At 37.9% G+C, this 22,258-nt stretch overlaps 1 protein-coding gene across 1 annotated transcript in view; it reads right to left on the reverse strand.

Moving 5' to 3' along the window:
* The window catches only part of LOC114031773 (myomesin-1-like), a 158,884-nt gene that overhangs the window by 74,598 nt on the left and 62,028 nt on the right, over window positions 1-22,258 (reverse strand). Inside the window, exons 11-13 of the mRNA XM_027846886.1 lie at window positions 17,232-17,373; window positions 10,931-11,130; window positions 9,597-9,653 (exon numbers count right to left, since the gene is read on the reverse strand). Of these exons, the coding sequence (XP_027702687.1) occupies window positions 9,597-9,653; window positions 10,931-11,130; window positions 17,232-17,373 (399 nt within the window). The remainder of the gene's footprint in view (window positions 1-9,596; window positions 9,654-10,930; window positions 11,131-17,231; window positions 17,374-22,258) is intronic.

Raw genomic sequence — 22,258 nt, forward strand, 5'->3', positions numbered from 1 at the left:
CAGAAGTCACACATGCAGTAAATTGCAGAGCTGGGATTTGAACCTGGGCCTTTTGACTCCAGTATTCTTTCTGCTTCATAAAGAAAGCTGAACTCACCCTTTGTACCAGAGAACTATTCCTTTGCAGACTGGCCATGTCTTTAATTATTTCCTGCCCTTGCAAGAAGTTTATCATCAATCGTTTTGTTTTGTTTTGTTGTTCAGTCTTTTCAGTAATGCTCAATTCTTTGTAACCCCATTTGGAGTTTTCTTGGCAAAGATACTGGAGTGTTTTACCATTTCCTTCTCCAGCTCATTTTATTAGATAAGGAAACTGAGGCAAACAGAGCTAAGTGACTTGTCCAGGTCCACACAGCTAGTAAGTGTCTGAGGCCATATCTGAACTAAAGGAGATGAATCTTCCTGACTCCAGGCCCGGCACTCAATCCACTGTACCACCTAGCTGCCTGAATTAATCAAGTAATAAGCATGTATTAAACTCCTGTGATGGGCCAGGCACAATGCTAAGGATTTATAGACAAAAGTTAAACAGTCACTACTCTCAAGAACCTTACATTTAAATGGGGAGTGGGGAAGAGGAAACACAAACACACACACGCACACACACACACACATGTCCATAGTATATGCAGAATAAAGATGAAAGAGTCTGGAAAGCATCTGGGAGCAGGAGAAGAAGCTTTCTGGCTCTGGCCCCAAGTTTTCTCTGTATAAAGGTCTCCTTGTTGCTCACGTCTCATTTGGGTTCTCCTAACTGCCTTGCTTTCCTTGCTCTTCAGGTTACTATGAATTTCCTGGTTCCTGATGATCATCTCCAGTCTCTGACCCACTGTCCTCTGGAAAATCTCTTTATATTTCTAGTTTCCTCATTGGATGACTCTTTGTACTATTGCTATGTTGAGAACACAGTCCATTGTGCCCTTTGACTCTTGCTCACCTATTGCATACTGGCTGGACTACTCACCTGGCTTCCCAGCTTTACCAGTTTCTAAGTACTTTCACACTCCTGATTCCCACAAATATTTCCCACTTCTACCCTGTTTCTACCAGTCCTTTCTTTCACCTTGAGCCTTCTAAGTCCACTACCACCCATATTCCCTGCACTGCCATTGGGTTTCAGAGAAGAGCTAGGATTTAAATATGTGGGGAGGAAGGAGAAGGAATTCCAGGGATAAGAACAGGATGGTCAAAGTCCAAGACCTGGGAATTAGCAAGACATATTTGGAGGACAGTGTGATGGAATGATTGTCCTAATGCCTAGGAAATTATTCAGATAGAACAGTCGTCATTTTTCTGAGCACAGAATGGATCTATCTTCTATCTATCTATCTGTCTGTCTGTCTGTCTAGTAACAGTAACAGCTAACATTTATGTATGCAAAGTGTTTTATATATATTATCTCCTTGGATTCTCACAACAATCCTGTGAGATAAGTGCTATTATTATGCCCATCTTGGAGTTAAAGAAACTGAGGCTGAGAATTTAATTGACTTGTTCAAAGTCATACAACTAACAACCTGTATATCGGTAGCTATATCCATATCTATTTGTCTGTCTACAGTTATATATAATACTGATGAGGTAGCCCTCCTTAGGATAAGCTATTGTGACATTTTAATATTTGAAAAGAATAGTATTCATGAACTAAAATTTTCCCATTGCCTGAGTCCTTCACTTACAGAAGTTACAATGCTTGTTTCACAGTTGATGCTTGATAAATGTTTGCTTGCTTGATTGATTAGGGATATGCATTTCTCATTTCTACGAATCAGGTACCCTTCCATTAATTAATGTCACTCTCTAAATACCTTGAGAACATACTCATACAATGATACATCAAATTATTACTCTATTGAATTATGCAAAGAGCATGAAAACCTTAATATTGCCTCCCTTGATGACAAGCATTAGTTTGCCTGTCAATATAAGGAAGAGGCAGGCACTGGGGTGAATTTAGCTCAGTAACAATGACCTTCCGAAGAACACCAGCAAATGCTATTTATACAGCCATTCAGTAATTTTCATTTACCAATACTTGCTTGACAGATACATAGATGGACAGTTACTTTATTAAGATCAATCTAAAATGGATACATCAGGTTAAGAATGCACATAAGAAAAATAATTTGGTTCCCAATTCAACATGATGGCCTGGGGTTTCCATTATTTGATCTTAAATAGTGATAGTGAATGAATTATTTGTCTATGACTGTATGGCGACACATGAAACAGAAAAATTTTAAATTGTCCTCAGTACTATATACCCTCCTTCTATTTCTGCTGTAACAGTGGCAACATTGCATAAAAAAGAACAGGGAGTGTAAAAAGTCACCCACTTTTTAGACCATTCATAAAAAAATAATTTAACTTGTGGTGATCTATATGTGGGATCTTTATCCAAAGACCAACAAGCACATGTGATATTAAAGGAATTAAATCATTTCAGTATTGAAACTCTCTCTTGAAAAGAAACCAACTAAAAGAAATATACAAGGCCAAAGCCATTGCCAAGAGATAAGTGGTCAAAGAATATCAGCCAACAGTTTTCTAATGAACTATAAACAACCATATGAAAGAATGCTCCAGATCACTAATAATAAAAGAAATACAAATCAAAACGATTCTGAAATTTCACCTCACACCCAGAAAATTGGCAAAGGTGACAGAAGATGGGAATAGTTCATGTTGAAGAGATTGTGGAAAGATAGACACTCTAATGTATTGTTGGTGGAGCTGTGAATTAATACAACCATTCTGAAAAGAAATCTGGAACTATGCAAATAAAGTGACCAGAAGGTCTATGCCCTTTGACCCAGAGATTCTACTGTTAGGTAAATACCCTCCAAGTAAGTAATTTACTTGTAAAAGAAAGGCCTCCTACACACAAAATATTTATAGCGGCACTTTTTTTGAGGTAGCAAAGAAGTAGAAACAAAGAAGATGCCCATCAATTGGGGAATGATTAAACAAATTGTGGTAAATGAATGTAATGGCCCTTTGCTATGCAGTAAGAAATGATAAATATGATTAATACACAGAAGCATGGAAAGATCTACCTGAACTGATGCAGAATGAAGTAAGCAGAACCAGAAAACAATATATACAATGTAAATGGAAAGAATAGCTACAAAATAATAAAAAATAAATGGTGCAAAATTTCAAAGAGCAAGCTTAAATTAACCCAAAGAAAAGACATAAGAAAACATCTCCTCCTATTGCTTTGCAAAGGTGGCAGGATAGGGGTGAGGGTCTCTATAGGTATGGAATATTGCAAATATTGTCGGATTATTTCAATGGATTATTCAGCTGTGCTCCTTTCCTCCCCTCTTCATCTTTTTCTTTTAAAAAATTATGTGCTTTATAGGATGACTCTTTGGGAGGAATAAAAAAGAAGAATACAAGGGGAAATTTGTGGAACATAAAAATGAAAGATATCAATAAAGTTTATTTTGCAGAAAAAGAAATCAAAAGAGATACAAAAGTCACAACCAGATGGGATATGACCTATAGGCCATATAAAGAAGGTGGCAGAATTAGTTTCATCATGCATCCCAGGACAAGTGTAATATGGCACAGTAGCAATCTCCCCAGTAATGGTACAGTGCTTTGTTCACAGGCTACTGGCGTGAGAATGAAAGAATTAAAGCAGCATAGACAGTGGTTGGAAGGGGGTCACTTGCAACATGCTAGACAGAAGTTTCACATTAAATTCAAGATGCAGGAATTTTTGGAGAAGGGGTGGAATGAGAAGAGGAGAAGAAAAAGATAAAAACAGAAAGTAAAAGAAAAATGGATGTAGAATCAGGGGCCTTTCCCTGGACTATATTTCACTCCCATTAGAGTTAGCATTTGACTTCTTATTCCTGCTAAGGCTAGTACTTTCAGATATGGTAGTAATGGCACCTTTTAGACAATTCAGCTTTACCATTTCAGCATTCTTATACCAGGCAAATCCTCAACAGTCTTTCTGTTCCTTAGCTTGCCCTGCTGTGCTGATGAGAGAGTGAAAGGAGTGAAGATAAGTAGACTTACAGCCTCCCAGGACTAAAAATCTGGGAGGAGAGAGTTTTAGGAAATGGGTGATGGAGTGCCTGCTGCTTATTTTAACTCTTTGTTTACTTTTCATTTGGTTTTGAGTAAAAGAATTTTTACCCTACTATGAAATAGTGTGCTTAATTCTGGCTTAATTGAAGATATTTAATGGGGAAATGGGGAAGATGAGCAGTAGCTCTGAATAGAGAATGGGCCCAAACAGGTACTGGGAACTTGAATATGGCAGAGGAGGCAAGAAACATTTTTTTTCGTGAGACACTTGGTTATCATGATGAGCATAAACAAAAAGTCTATTATGCAGATAATTGCAGGTTATATGCCATCTACTATAGAGGATGAAGAGGTAGAGAAATTCTATAAAGAATTAAATACAGTGGACAAAGCACCAGCCCTGGAATCAGGAGGACCTGAGTTCAAATCCAAACTCAGACACGTAGTACTTACTAGCTGTGTGACCCTGGGCAAGTCACTTAACCCCAATTGCCTCACCAAAAAAAAAAAAAAAAAGAATTAAATACAACTTCCAAGTTAAATCACCATATACTTTTTAAGTTCATTGACTTGAATGAAAAGGTGAGACAATAAAAATATGTTGGGAACTGTGGTTCAGGATTCAGAGTGAAATAAGTGAATCCATCTACATCTTCTCATTCTTTGTGATTTGTATACTTGTTCTTCCACAAATGCTCCATAGAGAATCCACCCAATATTCTGGATGCCTTCCTCTAAGGCTTGCTACATTTCTTGAATATAAGTGGAGTGTCTAGGCGTCCATCCATTATCACCTGCTCTCATTGGTCCATTTCCTTTTCTGATCATACATTTCCTCAGCAATATCCCCATGTGACTGTTTGAGTATAAGACATCATTGTTTATCAGTTAGGGAATGGCTGAACAAGTTGTGGTATATCATTGTGATGTAATATTATTGTGCTATAAGAAATGATGAAGGGGATGGTCTCAGAAAAACCTGGGAAGACTTAAATGCAATGATGCAAAGTGAAATGAGCAGAACCAGGAGAATACTGAACACAGTAATAGCAATATTGTATGATGATCAACTGTGAATGACTTAGATATTCTTAGCAATATAAGGATCCAAGACAACTCCAAAGGACTCATGATGAAAAATGCTATCATTCAGAGAGAGAACTGATGAACTTTAAGTGCAGATTGAAGCATACTTTTTTCATTTACTTTTTCCTTGCCTTTTTTTTTGCAACGTGGCTACTATGGAAATATGTTTTACATGAATTTCCATGTATAATTGATATCATATTGCTTGCCTTCTCAATAGGTGGAGGAGGGGCTGGGGAAAAGAGAGAATTTGGAACTCAAAATTTTTTAAATTAATGTTAATTTTTTAAAAATAACAGTATTGGTCATCATTGGAAATATTCTGAGGAAGGATGGGTTTGGAGGGAGATATGAGTTCCACCGGGGACATGATGGATTTGGGAGGCAATGTGGCATTGCAAAAAGTTTGCTGACTCTGGACCTGCATTCAAATTGAGACTGATGCTTACTACATTTATGATCTTGGACAATTAATACCAGCCATGCATTTCCCCATTTTTCTTTACGTCATTCACAACTTTGATTCCTTGGAAATTATAGTGCTCTAAGATTCACAAGACATGTGTGATGACAGTGCTGTGAATCTTTGGTGATCATATAATTCCTTGTTTTATACTTTATTTGACTTAGTAATCAGAGAGCTGTTGAACAGAAGTTCCTCTGTGGTTGTGTTTATCAAGGAATCTCATATAACCTTAGCATATAAATAAGAGATTCCTTACTGGAAGACATTGCTTAAGACTGCATCTTACTCAGCTGACTAAAATAATAGTGAACAAACTGTTAACACAGAGAAATATTGTATTTTGCATACGATTTTCCTCAGCAGACTATATCTTTATAGTTGCTTGATAAAGATGAAGTCTGCTGAGGAAAATCATATGCAAAAGCCTGCATATCCCTTCTCACTCTCATTGAGCATACTTGTGTGTAATGCATCCTTATAAAGATTTTATAAATATGAGAAAGTAGGTATATGGGGTGGGCGTTATTGATGTTTTCTCCCTCCTTTTTAATTTTAGTCAATAGCAACGATGGTTTTTAAAATATTTTTTGACATCCAAGATATCTTGTAAAGTGATACTTAATGGATTTCCTTCGTGGACTTGGTCTAGTCCCAGCTTTGTCTTCCTAAGTGCTGTTTTTCCTTTTTCCTATGGCACATTGGACATTGAGGTATTAGAATCAAAATAAGGTGGTTTCTCCATCACTGATGATGAAAATAGAATGTTAGAGAAATATTGGCAAACTTCCTCCACTTTCTAACTATTTGTCATCTCCCTGCTCTCTGGATGATATGGTTTATTTGAGTCCTCACAGTAATTTTAAAAAATTTTTTCCCTTTCTTTTGCTGTTTCAGAAGACAATACTCCTCATAATCTTCTAGAATCTTCTGTAGTGCTTTATGAATAAGTTTGGATTCTAAAGTGGGTGTTGTCTTTGGCAGTCGTTCTCTCTCTATTTTGCAAAGAGATAAAGTAATTGCTAACTAATGAGATTTCTGGACTCTTTAAGTCTCCTTGTTGTGGTAACTGTTTTATTTTGGTTATACTTTGGTTGTCATGAAGGTCGATATCTTTGCCTTTTGCGTGTCCCAGGTTTTGGCACTGATATTTTGACTATCAGCTTTGAAGCTGTTACAGTTTCACAGTGGAAAATATGGCTCAGGCTTGAGGAAAAAAAATGAAGCCAAAGGCCTGTAAGTTACTCAGAAGTTTCATGCCTATATATGATGAATAAAATGGAATGAGAAATTGCTAGAAAAGTCACAAAATTGACAAAATAAATTGACTATATTATGAGAGACAGGAAATGACTGATCACCTATATGAAAGTCATTTATGAATCAGCCATCTGCATACAGTTAAATCACCAGCTTGTTAGAACGGAGATCAAAATCACCAGCAACACTGGGTTAGAATGCAAACTTATTTGCAAAACCTTACGGAGAAAGATGGTGAAAGATTATGAGCCATATCACCTCATCAAATAGTGAAAAGGTTTATAGGAAGAAAAAGAATTTACAGAAAGCTTAGTATGAGGTTGATCTAATTGGTCCAGATTATCCCAAAAGCATTCAAAGATAAAACTGGAAAGACAATACATAGAAAAAAAAATGGAAAAAAATCTGTCAACATTTCTGGAACAAATTATTTGCTGCATCAGTGATAGTAGAACCCCCACATGTAGACTGATATATCTCTTTACCCTCCAATGTACTATACAAAGAAGTAGAAATTACCCTAAGTACAACGAAAATAGAAAGAACAAGTAGACTAGATTAGACAGAAGAGGACCATGCTGGAGGTGACATAATTTTGAGGGCTCCGAAATGTTATTAATTCTCAGGATTTTTGAAAAGATGGAAGATATTAAATGATTCAAAAAATTACAGATGATATTGCTACCCAAAGGAGGGAATTAAGAGGATAGACCATAAATTAAATGATTCTGACCCATATGCTTATTTTCTCATGTCCACAAAAGCTTTGTGAAGATATAGATATATAAGACATTCATAACTGATATTCCACAGGAGACTGCATCTTTATGGTCACACAACTGACTGAAAGACAGCAAATATATGTTCCCACAGTACTTATTTTTTTGTTGTTGCTAACTATAAAATAATATTTGATTTGGTGGAACATAGTGTTGCTTTAAAGACTTTCTTCAAACAGGCTGCAGATAGATAAATATCTTTATAGATAGATAGGTAGCATGGTGGCGCAGTGGATAGAGCTCTGGATCTGGAGTTAGGATGACCTGAGTTCAAATCCAGACATACACTTGCTGGCTGTGTGACCTGGGCAAGTCATTTAACCTGTCTGCCTCAGTTTCCTCATCTGTAAAATGGGAATAATAATAGGTCCTACATCCCAGGGTTATTGTAAGGATAAAATGAGATATTTGTAAAGCACTTTGCAAACCTTAAAGTACTAGTTACATTATGATCAATAGATAATTTAAGATTCCTTCATGGATGTAAGATAAGAGATAACTTTGTCCAATGGTCCTCTAATTATTAACACTGAAAAGACATAAAATAAGAAAATGTGTCCCTTTCCTCGAGGAGCTCATGTGCTCCTGAGGCAAAACAACTTGTACACAAGTAAAGATGAGGTGTACACAAAGTAATGTCAAGAGGGAGACAGTGCTAATTACTATGGAAATCAGGAAAATCTTCCTATGGCAGGAAGCAGCTAAGCTGCACTTTGAAGGAAGCTAGGGTATCAATAAGGCAGAGATAAGAAGGGAGAGTATTCAACAAAGGCACAGCAATGGGAAAAAGAATGTTAAGTTCAGGAACAGTTAACAGGTCAGTTTTACTAGAATACAGCATGCAGAAGCAGAGTAACATGAAGTAAAACTGGAAAAGTAGGCAGGAACCAGACAGCAAAAGGCTTTAGATGCTATCGTGAAGCGTGCATTTTACCCTAGAGGTAATAGGAAGTTATTAGAGGTTTTTCAGTGGGGAGTAATATAGGCAGATCTGTTTTTTTTTATATCAATTGATTAACTGTACGGAGGATGCATCAGAAAGGGAGAGAAACTAGGTTACTGCTCCAGTCTAGCTAATGAGAACCTGAACTAGAGTAAAGGCAATGTGTATGGAGCCAAGTGGATTATAGGATAGTGATGCTATGAAAGTAGTATCACCAAGATTTAGCAACTGGTTAGCTATGAGGTTTGAGGAAGAAGAAAGAGTCAAGGGTAACTTCATGGAGGTGAATCGATATGACCAGAAGAAAGACTGTCAGCAAAAGGGGAAGTTTGGATTCAGTCAATTAGTCAACTAGCATTTATTAAATGCCTATTATTTCAAGAACTCATAGTCTACTGGGAGAGACAACATGCAAATAACTATATAAGAATAAGGTAGATTGATATGAAATGATATGACACAATATGATAAATGCGGGTGTCGTCTCAGAGGGAAGGCGCTGAGATTAAAGGGGATTGGAAAGGGTTTTTTGTAGCAGGTAAGACTTTGGCTGAGACTTGAAGGACTCCAGAGAGGAAGGATGGGTTTGGAGGGAGATATGAGTTCCACCGGGGACATGATGGATTTGGGAGGCAATGTGGCATTGCAAAAAGTTTGCTGACTCTGGACCTGCACTCAAATTGAGACTGATGCTTACTACATTTATGATCTTGGACAATTAATTCACTTAAATATCTTGAGTCTCAATTTTCTTCATCTGTAAAATAAAAGAAATTAGACTAGATGGCCTCGGAGTGCCTTCCAGCGATACCTACAAAAACATCTTAATTTTGGATAGAGCAACAGCCCTGGAGTCAGGAAGACCTTAGTTCAAATCTGGCCTCTGACACTTATTATCTGTGTGACCTTGGGCAAGTCACTTAACCCCAACTGTCCCCTCTCCCCCTGCCAAAAAAACAAAAACAAAAAACCTAAACATCTTAATTTGTTGCTATAAACCTTTGGAAATCATGGCCTTTACCTGCAGGTTCCTCTTCAGTGACAATGATCTGTCCAGTCCAGGGTGCAGAAGGTTGACCTAAAGGAACCAAAAACTGAAAATTAGAAACGGCTCCATAATGAAGACTGGCTGCTGTTGCACAATCACCTCAACTATTTTTACCATGTGGGTGACTCATTTGGTCAATCTGATTAAGGAACTATTGATTTTCCTTCCCCACCTTTCACCCCCAAATTGTGACTAGTTCAGTCATTCCACACAATGTTCAATGGATCTCTTCTATGTGAAAGCCTCATGTTTGTAAAGAAAGCAGAAATTGGAAAATAGCTAAGATACCTCACTTGCCTTCTAAGAGCTTAATCTGGGAAAGGCAGTTAGATCTGAGCTCAAGTAAATGGCCAAATGGATGATTTCCAATAATGTTGCCCTTGTGTTTTATATGTCTATATGTAAATATGTAAATATAGATATGTGGAGCTAAGTGGCACAATAAAGAGTGCTGGACCTGGAGTCAGGAAAAGCTGAATTCATATCTGGCTTCAGACATTTACTAGCTATGTGACCCTAGGCAAATTACTACTTCTATCTGCCTTAGTCTCCTCATCTGTAAAATGAGGATGACAATATCTTATCTCCCCAACATTTATTTCCCAATGTGAAGATTTAATGAGAAAGTATTTGTAAAGTACTTTGCAAACCTTAAAACTCTATATAAATGCTATCTATCTATCTACTTATCTATCTATTTATCTATCATCATCATCATTATTATTGGTATGCCATAGTTCAATGTCTCCCCAACCTGTGGGAGGCTAGGTGTGCTCTTTTCAAACAAACTTGGGGGCAGGATTTATGTACTAAGGCTTTATTTAATATTAAGGTTTAGCATATAAACAATAGAAATGTTTTTGATAGCTAAAACCAAATGGCCTCCTAATTTTCAAAACTGTTTTGCTTGGAAATTAGGAAGAGCTATGGGTGGGACTTTTGCCTCAAAGAGGCTACTTCAAGGTAAAGAATTTCTCTGTTAAAAAACAAACAAACAAACAAACCCAACACTTATTTTTGGAATGTGCTATTATGATCATCAGAAATAGTTTTCAGGTCCTTGGATTCCATATCTTTGCAGCAAAGTTAACAAAATAAAACTTTCAAATGCAAACAAAACCAAATTTCATGAGAATGGGGAAGTCAGTGAACTGCAAGATTTCTTGGACGTGAATTTGTCTGGAAAAGATGTCTTACTCCTACCTCCCTCTAGTGGATGTGTGGAGGAATGAACACAAATACAACCTCTTGTGGGCCATTGAGTTTGTTAAATCTCTGCCTTAAGGAACATGCTTAAAGATGCTTACTTTTAAACCTGGCTCTATCTACGGGGTCCAGTGCTGCCACAGGCTCAGAAACGCGAGATGGGTTGCTTATTCCAGTTTTGTTCACAGCTCGGACACGAAATATGTAAGAACGACCTTCAATTAATCCAGTGACTGGGAAGCGAGCAAATTTGACGGGTGTGTCATTGCATTGGGACCAGATGTCTGTGCCTACCTCACATCTGAAGAAAAGAGAGCAAGGATTATGAGGAATCAACAGAAAGTGGGAGTGGCAGCCCAGGTCTGAGGCTGTAGACTGCTGCCTGCAGTCTGGGGCTCGATCTCCAGTGACCTGTCTAGCAGCAGCACGTAATGGCATCATCTACCCAAACAATCCAGATAAACAGAGAGGTCAGGCATCTTATGACTACTGCCACTATGGCCTTCAGCTGTGTCCTCGCTTCTTTAACAAGGAGAAGGAAATTTGAGTTGATTCAGTGTCCATTCAAGTCCTCTCTGAACTCCTTCCCAGAAGACCTTTTGTTCTGTGCCACCTACATGTTATGATTTGGGAGGCTGAGGCAGTCAGCAAGATTGAGGTACCTGTGTAGGAGAGGCCTAGGGAGCAAAGGAGGGGAATGTGACCATACATAGCTCCAGGTAGGCTCTGGCATTGCCTTACCAGGAGCATCTGAGAAGAGCAAAGCAGAGCAAAGGAAGTATGGATCAGTGGGAAAGACACTAAAGACTTTCATAACCTAGCCCCATCCTCTTTTCCAGTTTTCTTACATACCCCATCCCTAATACACTTAGAGCCAGTGACATTGGCCTCTTTGCTGTTTCTGGAGTAAGACACTCCATCTCCTGACTCAGGGTGTTTTCTTTGGCTGTCCCCTATGCCTGGAATACTCTTCGTCCTCATCCTTGCCTCCTGGCTTCTTTCAAGTCCCAGCTAAAATCCCACCTTCTATAGGGAGCTCTTCCTGATCCCTTTAAATCTGGGGTGGGGAGCCTGCGGCCTCCAGGTCACATGTGTGGCCTTCTAGGTCCTCAAGTGTGGCCTTTTGACTGAGTTCAAGTTTTAAGGAACAAATCCTTTTATTAAGGACATTTGTTCTGTGAAGTCTGGATTCAGTCAAAGGGCTGCACTTGAGGACCTAGAGGGCCACTTGTGGCCTCAAGGCCAAAGGTTCCCCACCCCTGCTCTAAATTCTAGTGACTTCCCTCTGCTGATTATCTCTAATTTATCCTGCATACAGCTTGTTTGTACATAGTTGTTTGCATGTTGTCTCCCCCATTAGATTGTGAGCCTCTTAAGGGCAGAGACTGTCTTTTGCCTTTCTTTGTATCGAGGCACTTAGCACAATGCTTAGCTCAAAGCAGGTGCTTAATAAATGCTTATTGATGAACTGGAGCTGGAATCAGAGGATCCAAGTTCAAATTAGACATGACCTTATGCAAATCATTTGACCTCTCTGGGCTTCAGTTTCTTTATTTATGATAGAGTAGCAGATTTCTGAAGTCCTTTACAATTCTATGACCATGTTTCCAAATAACTCTCCACCACCACCATGATACTTTAAGTTGTACTACTAGTATTTATTCCTTTATATTTATCATTGTCCTTTCCGTGTTCCTTCAAAGGTAGATAAATACTTTGAGTCCCTAACACTTTAGTGAGCTTGAAATTATTAAATAGTATTTCTCTGGAGAAAAGAAGGAATAGTATGAGGACCCCGGGTATAGAAAAGTCTAAGCAAAGGGAAGGCTAGGGAACCAAATATAAAATAGACCTATTTCACAATTTTGGTTGAATAACAATCTTTTAGAATATTCAATATCAGATTTAAGTATGCAGTATCAGTATTATTGGGTGTTACTTCTCTGGCAACAGTAGTCAGACAAAACATTTCCAACCCACACCTAACAGCTTTTGTTCTTGTTATTCAGTATTGCAGTCATGTCTAACTCTTCATGACCCCATTTGGGGCTTTCTTGGCAAAGATACTGGAGTGGTTTGCCTTTTCCTTCTCCAGCTCATTTTATAGATGAGGAAACTGAAGCAGACAGGGTTGACTTGCCAGGGTCACATAGCCAGTAAGTGTCTGAGGCCAGATTTGAACTCAGGAAGAGGAACCTTCCTGATTCCAGCCCTGCCCTCTATCCACGTCGCTATCTAGCTGCCCATAGTGGGGGAAGAATAGTTGTTATTTGTGATCCCTTCCGGTTTTAGCTCCTGTGATGCTTATTCTAAGCCAGGCCATAACAAGGCTAATCTAGTAATTCAGCTTTGGGTGTTAAAATACGATAATAGGCATGGGTTGTACCACAATTGCCGTTGTGTTAAAACTCTTCTTCTTCCCTGGCTCCCTGATTCCCTCTTCCTTCTAGTCAATATAGTATAAGTAGCCATTATAAAGGGGATAATAGCAGGAAATAAAATTATAAAGGGGAACCTGGAAGTCACAAACTGTCCCAAAGATCAGAGCATAATTTACAAGTTATATCATATATTAACCAAAATTCACATCCTGATAGTATGTGCTGAATCAGCAGAAACCATCTAGGTGCTGCTGTCAGGGTTCTGGTTCTATGATATGTAAGTTCCAGACAAATTCCAGACTTCTACAGCTCCAGACCAACAAAACAGCAAGAAGGTTCTGATAACTTTGAGATAACCTTGAAATTTTACTGATAACTTTGAAATGATTTGGATATGTGAGATGAGTTGGAGAAGAAAATGACAGAGCACTCCAGTATCTTTGCCAAGAAAATCCCCAATAGGGTCACGAAGAGTTGAATCTGACTGAAATCACTTCGCAACAACAGCAAATGAACTAAATCCCCCCAAAACCTTATAAAAACGAGATCTCAAACTCCTTTCCCCTCCCCACGGACTCCTCCATTTCCATTGGGTCCATGCTGCCTAGTGCTATCAATTCTAATCCATGGCAGTGTGAGTGATATTCTCTGCCTCCTCCCTTCCCCATCCTCTTCCTCAAACTGCCTGCCTTCCTTCACCATCCCATCCCCCTCGCCCACCACCTGCCTCTATATCCCTTTCACAGTTTCTCTCCATACCTTCTATGTTTAAAGTGTGATTGCCATCCCTCTTCCCACTGCCAATCATGGTCTTTCCCAGATAGTATCCAAATAACTGGGTGTGCCTGCTCCCATTTCGTAATTTTGTATATTATCAATTTGCCATTAAAGCCAACTTTACCAGGAAAAGGTTAGAGGATTGATTTTTAAAGTATCCTCCTCTGTATCTCCAGAATCAGCACAGCAGACGGCTAGATCAGGAAGACATTTTCCAGAGGGCAGCAAGAGCTGAGGTATAGCTTCTGATCACCATTCCCCTTCTGCCTCTTTATGCCTCAGAGGGCAAAGTAGTCAAACAACTTCCCTCCCTGTTTAAGGAACCAACCCATCACACGCCATTGGAGCCAAGACCTGTTATAGAAAGCACCAGGTGGGGCTGCCAGAGAAGCGAAAGAATAGGGGGTAGGGGCGAAAAGAAAAAGTTCTTGGCCAGCCCATGTCAGGGTGTGAGTATGGGCTCTCAATCTCTCAACAGGCATAGTGGGGCTGGCCACCCCTCCTCAACGACAGCCAACATCTTACTACAATCCCTGTGACAATTTCCTGCTCCTCCCTGAAAGGAAAAGGAAAGAGAACCCAGTCTTATCCCAAAGAGGACACCAGTCATAAAAACCAGACTCTAGGAGTAAGGAGAGGCCCAGAGACTGGAGGATGATGAGTAGAAGGGAATTCCTGGCTAGAGATAGCTGTAAAGGCCAAGAAGATGCTGTGACTAAGGTAGCAGGAAGACAGTATGTATATAATATCCCCAATTCATTAAGTTAAAAGTTGGCAATTACCGATGAAGTCAGGCCAAAGGTTGCTAATACACAGTCCCTGCTCTGTATGAGAGGTTCTTAATTAACTACAATTAACTAACTTAACTAATTTAACTAACTTAATTGTACGTAGGTCCATAGGTTTCAGTGATGGCAGCACTTTTTGCACATTAAAATAAAGATAGCATTTTATTTCCTTAGTATAAACCATGACATATTCCCTACATTCCTAGTAAAAAAAATGCCTGAATAATTATGGCTCTTAAAATTGCAAAAAGAGAGAAAAACAATCTTGTTAGTTCTAAGAATCCAGTTCTGCCATCTACATGAATCAAATTAATTAGATCATTTTTCAGGTCTTCACTCGCCCTGCATAAACACAGCTATTGTAAGATATAAGGTCTATTAATAAACTTAAAGATATCTAAGCATTTTAGATAGTAGCAGTTTAACACTAACATATTTCCCCCCTTGGGGTCAAATTAATAGCACGTATTGTATCATGTATAGGGTTTTTTTTTTTTAGCAACTATATAGTAATTATATTTAAACTACATGCATAATATGAATATAGATTTATGTGCTTACTAAACTGAGATACAGAGAGGTTAGTGCCTTTCCATAGCCACATAGCAAATAATCCAGTTCTTCTGACACCCAATCCAGACATTTAATTTTCAAAATGGCTGCAATGAAATGTACAGATTTATAGAATGCTTGCTAAATTATATGTGCAGATGATGATATGCGATTGGATGGGCAGCCCACTGAGTTGGCCTATCAGTACACATGTCTTGGACATACACTACAGATTGACAAACAGCTGGGTCCAGAACTGAAAAGGAGGAAAAGGGTGGTTTAGATTTCATCTGGGAAAGTACACAGCTCTCTCAACGACTCCAAACTGCTCCCTGAAACAAAAGCCCATCCTTTTGAATCAATATTATCCTGGGAATGTAATATGGATATGAAACATGGAAGACTACGCTATCTAAAATCAAAACTGAGGGTCACTTGAAGGATACTAGAGAGACCATGGATGTGAAGTAGCAATTTATTATCGATAATGACCTTGTGTAAAATATAATATCCAAGAGATGTCTGATCAAAAAAAGGAAGCAGGCTAAGCATGTAGCAATAGTGAATAATGGGGGGGGGCAGCTAGGTGGCACAGTGGATAGAGCACTGGCCCTGGAGTCAGGAGGACCTGAGTTCAAATCCAGCCTCAGACATTCACTGGCTGTGTGACTCTAGGCAAGTCACTTACCCCAATTGCCTCACCCCAAAAAAAAATAGTGAATAATGAAGAGCTTGTGAGCTACATTGGCACACGTAGAATGTTTAAAAAATAAAAAAATAAAAATTAAAAGACCTCAAGGAAGGCCTCCAGCATGTTGAATGGATTATTTCTTGCGGATTTATGGGAGGATGTGAATAAAGGTCACATAGGATGAGGACTTATGGATGGTTTATAATTGGCACTCTTTGAAGAGAGTATCTACACAGATGAGACCACTGATCTATTAAAGCATGGGTTCTTGGCCTCTTCTTGTGTCATGAACCTCTTTAGCAGTCTGGCGAAGCCTATGGACCCCATCTCAGAATAATTTTTTAAAATTCACAATTTAAAGAAATACTAAATTTCAGTTAAAGGTCTGTGAAAATAAGGATATATGTATCTGTGCATATGTGTGTATACATAAGATATGTATGTATATATTTCTCATCTAAATTCATGGATCCCCTTGAAATCTATCTATAGACCATGGCAGCTAGGTGGTACAGTATGTCTTGAACCCTCGGAGTCAGGAAGATGTCATTTCAAATCTTGCCTCAGGTGTTCTCTAACAAGGTGGCGCAGTGGATAGAGTGCTGGACCTGGAGACAGGAATATGTAAGCACAGGTACAGCCTCAGACACTTACTAGCTGTGTCACCCTGGGCAAGTCACTTGACCTCTGTCTGCCTCAGTTTCCTCAGTTTTAAAATGAGGATAATAATAGCACCTACCTCCCAAGGCTGTTGTGAGAATAAGATGAGACGATAGTCATAAAATGCTTTACAAATCTTAAAGGCACTTAAAATACCATATAAATACTATTATTACCATTGTTATTAATTATTATTATTATTATTGCTATATGACCCAGGGCAAGTCATTTAACCTCTCTGTACCTCAGTTTTCTTGTCTATAAAATAGGAGTAATAGCACCAACCTCACCAAGCTCAAATAAGTTAACATGTTAGCTAGCATTATCAACCCCAGGTTAAAACCTTTGTGTTCAAATATTGAAGTAATTTGAATTGGGAATCAGAGTCAAAGTCTGTCTTTATAAAGCTTGACACCGGATGTTTATGTGACCAAGAGGTAGTCAAATAAAAATGCTTCACATGCAGATGGTATAACCAATTAAACATGACTCTTCCTGCCTCCCCAAGTCCTTCAAAAGACTATACATGACTTCATACTGAACACTGACTTACTTGTCAATGAAATAGCCCAGGATTGGGCTCCCTCCATCTACAGCAGGCTGTTTCCAAGAGATGATGACATAATCTTTGTTGGCATCTAAGCAGACCACATCTAAGGGGGAAGCAGGAGCTCCTGCAATCTCAGCATCAGCATCTATATAGGAAAGGACATCATTTTTGTTAAAGTTCTCTCTAGGTTACTCTAAATCTAACTAAAAGCATTAATTACAGCTAGGTCCATTAATATGAATAATGAAGCCCCTGAAGCGTCACATTATTCTAACTCATACTACATATATCCACTGGAACGGAACCAATGACCATATTTTACATAATTATAGGACAAATTCAAATAATAATGACAATAATAATAACAGCTAACATTTATATAGTATTTACTATACGCCAGGCACTGTGCTGAGCGCTTTACAATTATTATCTCATTTGATCCTCACAACAAACCTGGGAGGTAGGTGTTATTATTATCCCCATTTTACAGGTGAGGAAACTTTAGGCAAGCAGATTAAATGACTTGCCCAGGATCACACAGCTAATAAGTGTCTGAGGCTGGATTTGAACTCAGGTCTTCCTGACTCCAGACTCATTGTACTACTTAGCTGCCTCTATATATGACCACTTCAGGGGAGTCATTATCCATACTAATTGAAAGCTATCTGTAGTCAAAATGTTTCTTTTAATTACGGGTATTTTAATGCATTAACACATATACTGAAATTTCTTGTCCACATCCTGTCATATCAAGTTTTAGCCTTTTAGCCTTTTTACCTACAGTGGAGAGCATCCCTAAGTAAGAGCTTTTACTCTTCCTTTCCTAGGAAGAAATGCTTGCTTTAAATCAATTTAAATCAATTCTTTCTTATAATCAATGTTATATTTCTTATAACCTTATATCTTGTAATCTCTCTTATAATCAATCAATAAACAAGCATTTATTAATCATCTACTGTGTGCCATGTAGTGGGGTTACAAAGACAAGAATGAAATGGTCCCTGCCCTCAAGGATCTTTCATTCTGTCAGCAGAAACATGTATATATACACATATATATTGTATGTATATATATGTTATATTGTATGCACATACACATATTATATGTATATATTGTACTGTATGCACATACATATATTCAGAATATGTAAGGTATAGAAACATAGAAACAACAAGCTGAAGGTGGCTCTTTTCACCCAAGCCTTGCCATCCAAGAAGCTTATTTTAATACTTAAATGAGCTATGAGCACGGAGACGATGCCTCGTCTCCAATTATATTTGAGATTTGCTGCATCTGAAAGAGTTACTGTATGGTCAACCTTTTGACAAGTTTCTTTGAACCTAACCAGCCTGGTTCTTATAAAACGGACCATAACCAGGCCATAATTGAAGTCTTTCCACCTTGGCAAAGCCCACCAAATATTGTGGTTTTCTGGAATAACATTCAGTGCCTTATAGTTACTGCTGTACTATAACAAGGTACTGGTGTAGGACTTCAGTGGAATCCAGGAAGCATTCCAGTTAATGAAAGGAATTCCCATTGGTCAATACAAGTCGAGGCATGCCCCAGAGTTGGACAGTTTTGTGATTTTGAAAACTCAGATGATAGGAATTTTTAAAAAGGCAACTAAAACAAATAACCCTACTTTGCCTTCTGGAAGCATATGCAAACCAGGCTCTTGAACCCTGGAGTTTTGCCCATCCCTAAGGCTGACATTTTGATTTTGGAAGATAAAGGAAAATATATTTGCTGAAATAAAATGTTTCCAAGCCAAGCATGGTTAAGACAGGAGTTCTTAAGCAATACCAACATCCGAGTTTATCTGATCTGATGATAGTAAAAGTCTAGGACTGCACAAGGGCCTGTGACTGTTTATGAAATAGGATACTCCTGCATAGGGGCTTACTCAGTGCTGTGAGTCCTGGCTCAGTTGAGACTGTAAGCTAAGATTGTGTTTTCAGGAGAAGAGGAAATAGAAATGAAATCTTTGTAATCTTTCCAAAGAATCTATTCAAAAAGCTTTAAGACTTCAAGTCATGGCTTCTCCAAGGGCCAGAAGCTCTTTTGCCAATGCCAATGATATTTGGTCATTCCCTTTTCAAGCTACAAGGAGCTAAGACACCAAGAAGCCACACACTGGAAGGAGAACAACATTAGCTAAGCAAACATTTTCTTTTCCTCAGATCTCTTTGCATCTGAGAGACTTTTTCTAAGTTGGGAAAATGTTTGATAACAATTCAGAAATATTCAAACCACAGGATATTAGAGAGGGTTCTAGTGGAAAGATAGCAACATAGAAAATTAGGAAAAAAATAAATTCAACTTCTAGGCAGCAACTTGCCACTTCCTAATCATGTGACCGCGGGCAAATTGCTTACCTTCTCTGAGACTTAGTCCCCTCATCCGTAAAGTAAGGAAGATGAGCTCTAAGATCCCTCCCATCTCTGAAAGTCTGTGATCTAGTCCAACCCCATCATCTTACACGTGAAGAAAATAAAGCCCAGAGAAGCTAAATGATTCATTCAAATTTTCAAATCAAGTTAATGGCAGAATCAGATCTGAAACCTCTATCTCTTTCCTCCCAGTTCTTTGCTTTTTTCCCCCCATCTTTCAGTATCATTCTAAGTTCAATACATCAGTATTCTAGTGCTTTGCCTAAAGATGGTAGGCATACCACAAAAACCTGTCAAATGGATGAATTCAATCCATTTCATAGGAGATATGGTGCCTCTCCCTAGCTACTACATAATGAAGACCTGGAGTCAAGTCTTGCCTCTAACACACACTGGCCAAGTGTCCCAGAGCAAAACTCAAACTCTCAGTGCTTAAGTAGAGAAGTCCATCCGGCAGCCCACTTCAGGTCTAGAAACCTTTAATGTAACCAGCTCCTTAAATTCAAAATCACCAGATCCGTGGCTTCTCTTTGTGTGTCTGTACACACACACTCTCACATTCATTCACACTCTAACATACCTTCTCTTCCCACATCCAATGTACATGCTGCCCTCCTGGGATAAGTCCTCCTCTCTCATTTATCATTTTTCTTCAGTATAATCAAGTGCTAATGTAAAGTTTCTCCAACAAACACCCTTGTTGTTCCTCTCTATCTCAAAAGCAAAGGCACAATACCCATTTACACACTCTAATATATACTCAGTTATACACACTAATACTATTTAATTCATTTTTATCTCAAATACCCTGTAATTATAAGACAAATTATATATATTATATTAGGAGCTAACAATATTTTTGTAGGTAAGCTCAAAAATGAGTAATTTGACCATAAGAGTACTGAGGTACTAACGGCATATTTTAGATTTCAGCTAATTATACATAAATGCACATAGTTGAAATATTTGCAATTCAGATAACTTTACTCTCCATGAAAATATAAAAATGATCATCTGAGACACAAAATATCTATTTTTTTTCACTTTAATATTCTGATTTGAAAAGTTGACAATTTGTATTGGTAAAGGGAGTTTCTTCACCTGGGAATTACACCAATTAAATTACAGATCCAATTTATAACCTTTTCCATAATATTTCTTGCCCAGGGAATGAGCCAGGACTTGTCCCAGTCAAATTTCTCAAGGTTAAGGCTATAGTTAGATAACTGTGATAGTAGTGGAGTTTAAATAAACTGCCAGAAAATAACCTCCCTGCAAATGTGATAGTTCTTAATACCATAGATTGGGAGTATACATTCCTCATAAGGGAGAGCTATTCTTTCCTAAAATTTTGAGATTGCTGGAGGGTGGAGTAAGGATTGTTAAATTCTAGATTCCTAATGTTACCACAGTCAGAAAGCCAAGTCAATTGATCTGTGGAATAGAAAGACATTAATAATTGCCAAAAGCACCAACAATATAGATGCAGATATAGATATAGATGATGTAGATATATCTATATTGATATAGATATAGGTATAGATTTAGATTATATATATAATAGATATTGATATAGGTATAGGTGTTGATATAGATACAGATCTAGATCCATAGATAGGTATAGATATAGATTATAAAGATATGATAGATATGGATATAGGTATAGTTATAGATTCAGATCTATAGATACAGATGATATAGATATAGTTATATCTACATTGATATAGATGTAAGTATGGATATAGATTTTATAAATATGATAGATATGGATATACATGTAGATACAAATACAGTTATAGATGCAAAATAGATACAGATGATATAGATAGTATAGATAGGCTTCTGGGTTAAAGTTGCTATGGAGTTGACTAATTTGACAATAGGGGCAGGTGAATAGTAGTTAAGATAAGTACCCACAAAGTTTATAAGGGTTAAAATTGCATCAATAATAACAGTATAGGAGAAACATTTCAAGTGGAAGAATTGGGTAATGAGGAACAATGTAAATTAAGGATTCTAATTCTATTTCACTATAGCATGTCCAATTATTATGTCTATTACTAATTATTATTATTATCATTATCATTATGTAGTGCTTATGTATATTATCTCATTTGGTTCTCACTACCACTCTTATCAGGTAGGTGTTATTATTACTTCCTTTTTACATATAAGGAAACTATGGTTCAGAATGATTATAGCTAGTAGGAAGCTAACATGGGATTCAAACTCAGGTCTTTTCAATTCTAAGTCCATCATTGTAGCCACTGTACCCAGAATTTATTTCCATTCACAAGGAAATATCTCCACCAACTTACTTCCTATCCGCCATAGACTATTTTTAGTCCTTTAATGTTGATATACTACCACCAAGTGACTGGTGGTTCCAAGAGTATGGCCTTATAGTTTGAATGGCCAAGCTTCCCACAGGCATGATTAACAGAGATTAACATGCTTTGGAACAGCATCTTGCTTTCCCCATTTAAAAAAAAAAAAAAGAGTATCAGGTGAAGGAACTGGGTAACAATAGAATTAATTAAGAATTCTAGTTCTATATCACTATTGCATTTCTATGACTACCAATAACTAGCATTTATATAGTGCTTTATGTATGTTATCTTCAACCCAGACTGGTTT

The sequence above is a fragment of the Vombatus ursinus genome, unplaced genomic scaffold (genome assembly GCF_900497805.2).
Source record: "Vombatus ursinus unplaced genomic scaffold, bare-nosed wombat genome assembly UNPS02015255.1, whole genome shotgun sequence".
Taxonomy (NCBI): domain Eukaryota; kingdom Metazoa; phylum Chordata; class Mammalia; order Diprotodontia; family Vombatidae; genus Vombatus; species Vombatus ursinus.